The following is a 7,219-nucleotide window of genomic DNA, read 5'->3' as shown; positions in this document are numbered from 1 at the left end:
ACCTGCTGCTAGACACTGTCAACATCCTACATTAACTTGTTTTTAATACACCTGCTGCTAGACACTGTCAACATCAACTTGTTTTTAATACCCTGCTGCTAGCCACTGTCAACATCCTACATTAACTTGTTTTTAATACACCTGCTACTAGACACTGTCAACATCCTACATTAACTTGTTTTTAATACACCTGCTACTAGACACTGTCAACATCCTACATTAACTTGTTTTTAATACACCTGCTGCTAGACACTGTCAACATCCTATATATATGTCTGACATGTAACAATACACTAAACCTTCTTGCTTGAGACATCTGTTATACAAAACATCTATTTACAACTCCTTAGAACATGATACGTTTTGTAGCCTATCATCAGACATAACTCGTGTCAAGAAAATGTATTCTTTGTACAAAAGTTTCAGGATCGTTTGAGTATTTAAAAATGTTAAAACAAATTAGCAGGAAATTTGAATGAGAATTACACAGAACGTTTACTAATTCCACAGTTAATCTGTTACTAGTAGCATCATTGTACTATAACCTATAGATAAATCTCATCTTGACTAAATAGTGGAAACAAAGTTCATAAAGCCTACAGAAAAAAGAACAAAAAAACCTAGTTAAATTCAATGTTATAATTTAGGCTTGATTTCTTCAGCTATTCCACCCCATTTTAGTCTGTAGTTGCCCGATCGCCACCGGATTGTTGGATCAAACAGAGCACTTAAATAGAGATATAGAGCCGAACTCTCACGAATCATCCATGCTACTACAAAGTCTCCTTTACTAAATGGAAGGGAGCCATTCTGTTTAAAATAAAGACAAAAATATGCCGTTTCTCAGAATAATTTTTTGTCAACACAAGTGTTGTTAAACTATATTTAGAACTAGTTTTTCAGTAAATGATTAAACAGATTATTTTATACAAGAGAGAAGATCATAATCTCGAAAAAGGTTTTGAGGGTCAGCTGTGGATTCTTTCTTGCTCATCCCTATAAAACCAGACAGCTTTTTTTTTTATCATGTGTGTGTATTACTATCGTGGCATACCTTAGGTTAGAAACTTTCAAACCTGTGCACAAGTTTGGAAATATTCCTGTAGAATTCTTTCAGCTTCCATAAACAAATACAGGACAAATCACAGTTAATATCTCTTTCAATTAAACAAAATATAACAAATTTAATATACTATCATTCATTGACAACACAAAATCTAACACTGATTAAAACAAACATTCTAAAATTATATTAAAAATTTTGAGAAAAAAGGCACATGCCGTTGACACGTGTACAACTAAAAAATTAGCACATTATTCTGTTATGTATATAGTATATTATGTTTGGTTACTGCTCTCAAGCACATTATTCTGTTATGTATATAGTATATTATGTTTGGTTACTGCTCTCATAAGTAGAGCTCCAGAGCCGTGATTCGGGAAAATTATAGTCCAGTTACCGAGATCACTGATTAGTCTACTGCTCTGACAAGCACTGGTGGTCTACAGGAACAGATTGATGATGTACTTATAACTACAACCACCATGTCAAAGGTGTTCCACTAGTGGTCTACAGGAACATACTGACGATGTACTTATAACTACAACCATGTCAAAGGTGTTCCACAAGTGGTCTACAGGAACAGATTGATGATGTACTTATAACTACAACCGTGTCAAAGGTGTTCCACTGGTGGTCTATAGGAACAGATTGATGATGTAGTTATAACTACAACCACCACCTCAAAGGTGTTCCACTGGTGGTCTACAGGAACAGATTGATGATGTACTTATAACTACAACTACCATGTCAAAGGTGTTCCACTGGTGGTCTACAGGAACAGATTGATGATGTACTTATAACTACAACCACCATGTCAAAGGTGTTCCACTGGTGGTCTACAGGAGCAGAGTGATGATGTAGTTATAACTACAATCACCACCTCAAAAGTGTTCCACTGGTGGTCTACAGGAGCAGAGTGATGATGTACTTATAACTACATTCTGAGACAGGATTCAATGGACTTATTTCAATGATCGGAGTACATTCTGAGACAGGATTCAATGGACTTATTTCAATGATCAGAGTACATTCTGAGGCAGGATTTAATGGACTTATTTCAATGATCAGAGTACATTCTGAGACAGGATTTAATGGACTTATTTCAATGATCGGAGTACATTCTGAGACAGGATTCAATGGACTTATTTCAATGATCAGAGTACATTCTGAGACAGGATTCAATGGACTTATTTCAATGATCAGAGTACATTCTGAGACAGGATTCAATGGACTTATTTCAATGATCAGAGTACATTCTGAGACAGGATTTAATGGACTTATTTCAATGATCGGAGTACATTCTGAGACAGGATTCAATGGACTTATTTCAGTGATCAGAGTACATTCCGAGACAGGATTCAATGGACTTATTTCAATGATCAGAGTACATTCTGAGACAGGATTTAATGGACTTATTTCAATGATCAGAGTACAACTTTCTACCTCTGTAACAAATATACTTTAACAATTATTAAACAATAAAAAAATCAATTAGTGATAATTAATAGCAGAGGTTGCTGAGAATATTCTCATTGCTAACAGAAAATGATTAGAGGGTGATATAGTTAAAATTATCCCCCCGATTAGCTTACCTGTATGATACAGAGAAGAATCCAGTCCAGTAAAAACCACACTAGAACATGAACTAAGTACAAAACAAAAAAATCCCAACTGAAGAGGAAGTTAGCTGACCATGCAACAAAGATTCCCAGAAAAAAACATTCGGAAAGCGGTTCAAAAAAGATTGTGTGAGGCACCATGGCAAACCGAAGCTTTCCCCATCTACAGAAAAAAACAACAACTTTAAAACACTGTCACAAACTCAAGACTAATTAACTTGTTATAATCAAAACTTTCAACGTCTACATAAAACACACTTTAAAACATGTCACAAACTCAAGACTAATTAACTTGTTATAATCAAAACTTTCAACGTCTACATAAAACACACTTTAAAACAGTGGCACAAACTCAAGACTAATTAACTTGTTATAACCAAAACTTCCAACGTCTACATAAAACACACTTTAAAACAGTGGCACCAAGTTAATTAGTCTTGAGTTTGTTTTGGTTATAACAAGTTAATTAGTCTTGAGTTTGTGCCACTGTTTTAAAGTGTGTTTTGTGTAGACGTTGAAAGTTTTGGTTATAACAAGTTAATTAGTCTTGAGTTTGTGCCAGTGTTTTAAAGTGTGTTTTATGTAGACATTGAAAGTTTTGGCTATAATTTCAACGTCTACATAAAACACACTTTAAAACAGTGGCACAAACTCAAGACTAATTAACTTGTTATAACCAAAACTTTCAACGTCTACATAAAACACACTTTAAAACACTGGCACAAACTTAAAAGAATTTTTGTAGAAAAAACTTTCTACATCTACAAGATAATTGTTATAATTCATCTCAATCGAAGGATAACTGATTTAACCAAACATACATGAGGTAGTAACAACAACATGCTCTGCCATCAAGGTTTTCTATTTCTTTGAAATTATTTATAATTTCTTGTAACTGTATTTTGAGAGAATAACATTCATGCTTTGCAAAAAGTAACTTAGAACTAAGTATACATTAAGTAGGCTTAAACTGAAAACATATTTACACTATGTCACATACTAATACAAATAGAGCATGTTTAAATCACTTTCAAAAACGTCTTCCCAGTAATCATGATCACATAATCAATTTGCAGTAGTTTTTCGTGATAATAGTGAAATTTTTAGGTGTCACTTACCTCGTAACTCGATTCCTAAACCCAGCAATATCACAGTGTCCTGAATTTTGCCATGCGGGTTGAGAACTAATTCTTAATTTCCAGCCTCTGCGTATAAACATTAATAATCAGAATGGGTTTTAAGTTTACTACACTGAGGATATATTTCCAATAGATACTTGCCTCCACTCACCAAATAGCTATTCTCAACTAGCACTGCAAATTTTCAATGCATGTCACTAGCCTTCCACCGCCTGTTTCTGCATATCCATATGCAAATGATCATGCAGCAGCTTTCCACCAATAGGAATGCGACACCACTCATATTGCAACGAGCACCCTCTTCGCATCTGTACTTGTTAATCGCTTCGTGATTGGTCAGAAGACCTACGCCATATAACATCGGAAGTGGGGAGGCTGGGTGGGAAATGTGAGAGGAGGTATCTATCAGAAATACATTTGCAGTATTGGAAAATGCTAATTTACGATACGATATCTTACCTCTTCTCACGAAATAGCTAGAATCCCACATTGAAAAAATATATATATGTATCCTCTTTAGGAAGCATCAAAACAGAGACAAAGAGAAAACACCACACCTCAGCGGGAGACCACACCCATCTGATCCTCGTATACTCTTCACTCTTTTATAATAGTGTTGCAAACATAAAAGGTAGAAAAACCTTTGAAAATTTTAACCGATGGAGGGCAGTGCTAGTCGACAAAAGCTATATTTTTTTTAGAGGAGGCAAGATATCGTAACAGAATTATCTTTTGTTCTGTTTTTTTTCACTCGTGAAAATAAATTCGGAAAACAGCTCCCAACTTCAGTTCAATAGCATAGTTAACACAGCCATCTTACAACAACTGTACACATAGTTAACACAGCCATCTTACAACAACTGTACACATAGTTAACACAGCCATCTTACAACAACTGTACAGATAGTTAACACAGCCATCTTACTACAACTGTACACATAGTTAACATAGCCATCTTACTACAACTGTACACATAGTTAACACAGCCATCTTACTACAACTGTACACATAGTTAACACAGCCATCTTACTACAACTGTACACACAGTTCTAGATTAAAAGCTGCATAAATATAACATAATCAAAATTATTTGTTTGTTGTTAAGCGCAGAGTTACTCAATGGGTTAACTGTGCTGAACCCACTACAAGTATTGAAACCCTGTTTTCAGCAGTGTGAGCCTGCAGACTTACTGCTGGGAAACTGGGGGCTAAAGAAAATTATCATTTCTAGCATCTTACATTTATTGAGTTAAGAAATTTCTATCAATGCATATCTAAAAAAAATACAGCTTTTTATAGAAAAATATTAATGGAACAGTAAAATCCAATATTAGTATATACAATTTAATTTTTTCAAACTGTCTCAAACACTTTTTAGCAGCAACAACACACTTATATAAACATTCCTCCTTACAGAAACTGGAAACAATTATTGTCGTGAGGCCACGTTTGATTAGAATGATATTTTCACAAAACAAGTTGTACATTATTCTGTAACATGTAAACAAACAAACAATTTGTAATTAAATACATCTAATACTATAAAACACAGCGTGTATCTATCTGTAGGTCACACAATGATGTCATCGCAACTTAGTATGTAATTTAAGTAGTTTGACTTCCTGTCAATTAGAAGCAAGTGGTCTATGACTGATCGAAAATTTAAGATATGTTTGGACTAAAATGTACAACAAATTGCACCTTTTTCGCAATTTAAAAATGTATCTTTGTTAAATCGTCGAGTTACGCCAGAAAGGATGTAAATATACTTGAGTAGACATTTTATACAACATATTAAAACCTTATCAAACTTTTTAGAAAGATCTAACGTTAGGTTGTACAATACTATTAGAAGATTATTTATTGATAGTATTAAGTGCAGTAAGGTTTAGCCCTACCTGAACTAGAGCAAAAAGTTACAGTGTTAATTTATCTCTTTATCAAATATAGGCCATACTTAATAAAGATTTAACTAATGTTAGGACTAAGACAGGTGAATTTACAGATTTCAGTGTCTGAGATTAGAATTCTTTTGTATTGCTCTAGAAATCCTGTATTTAAAGAAGTAATATTGCAGTAATGATATCAAATTGGCTCCAAACATTGTGCGGGTTTCTGCTAGTCTTTAAATAGAACACAGAAAATTATCTGTAAGATATTATTTAGACATTTTATTAAAAAAAAAAGAATGAGTTAGCAATTCACCTTTTAAGTTTACTACTTCTCACAACTGCTTTTAAAGTTTTGGTTTTCTCAACCTACCTGTCAGTAAACGATTTAGCAAAAAAGAAATCTTCTGCTAGGTATTGAGCAAAAGCTTTGATTCCTCCTACTTCATCAAGTGGCTTTTTTCGCATTAATGCAGACATCCCCGTAGGGCAGTTGATTCTAAAGAAGTCAGCTGACAAGTAAATACGGGCATGAGCTGTCCCAAAATATACCTATAAGTGGATTGGAACAAACCCCCAAATTTAAAAATACACTGTAAGAGAATCATAAGACTAACAAATAGCTTAGAACAGAACCTCAAGTTTAAAAATACACTGTAAGAGAATCATAAGATTAACAAATACCTTGGGACAGAACCTCAAGTTTAAAAATACACTGTAAGAGAATCATAAGACTAACAAATAGCTTAGAACAGAACCTCAAGTTTAAAAATACACTGTAAGAGAATCATAAGACTAACAAATAGCTTAGAACAGAACCTCAAGTTTAAAAATACACTGTAAGAGAATCATAAGATTAACAAATACCTTGGGACAGAACCTCAAGTTTAAAAATACATTGTAACACAATCAGAAGTTTATAATAAATTGGAACAGAACCTCAAGTTTAAAAATACATTGTAACTGATCAGAAGTTTATAATAAATTGGAACAGAACCTCAAGTTTAAAAATACATTGTAACACGATCAGAAGTTTATAATAAATTGGAACAGAACCTCAAGTTTAAAAATACATTGTAACGGGATCAGAAGTTTATAATAAATTGGAACAGAACCTCAAGTTTAAAAATACATTGTAACAGGATCAGAAGTTTAATAAGAAAATGTTAACAATGCCAGTTTTTAACCATACAGTGACTGTCTAAGTTGACATATAGAAACAACATATACTACAGTTTAACATAAAAAACACAAATCATTGAGAACTTAGGCTTGTCAACAACTACACTACAGTAAAAGCACTGACTGTTACACAAAACCCCCAAATCATCGAGAACTTAGGCTTGTCAACAACTACACTACAGTAAAAGCACTGACTGTTACACAAAACCCCAAATCGTCGAGAACTTAGGCTTGTCAACAACTGCACTACAGTAAAAGCACTGACTGTTACACAAAACCCCAAATCGTCGAGAACTTAGGCTTGTCAACAACTGCACTACAGTAAAA

General features: G+C 33.8%; 1 protein-coding gene across 1 annotated transcript in view; it reads right to left on the bottom strand.

The window, feature by feature from the left end:
• Window positions 1-6: 6 nt before the first annotated feature.
• The window catches only part of LOC106474689 (ceramide glucosyltransferase-like), a gene marked incomplete at its 5' end in the record, with an annotated part of 19,098 nt that continues 11,885 nt past the window's right edge, over window positions 7-7,219 (bottom strand). Inside the window, 4 exons of the mRNA XM_013935381.2 lie at window positions 7-810; window positions 2,656-2,845; window positions 3,801-3,887; window positions 6,084-6,262. Of these exons, the coding sequence (XP_013790835.2) occupies window positions 637-810; window positions 2,656-2,845; window positions 3,801-3,887; window positions 6,084-6,262 (630 nt within the window). The remainder of the gene's footprint in view (window positions 811-2,655; window positions 2,846-3,800; window positions 3,888-6,083; window positions 6,263-7,219) is intronic.

The sequence above is a fragment of the Limulus polyphemus genome, unplaced genomic scaffold, assembly GCF_000517525.1.
Source record: "Limulus polyphemus unplaced genomic scaffold, Limulus_polyphemus-2.1.2 Scaffold7539, whole genome shotgun sequence".
Lineage (NCBI taxonomy): Eukaryota > Metazoa > Arthropoda > Merostomata > Xiphosura > Limulidae > Limulus > Limulus polyphemus.
The sequence above is the reverse complement of the archived record's forward strand: the minus strand, read 5'-3'. Positions and strand labels throughout refer to the sequence as shown.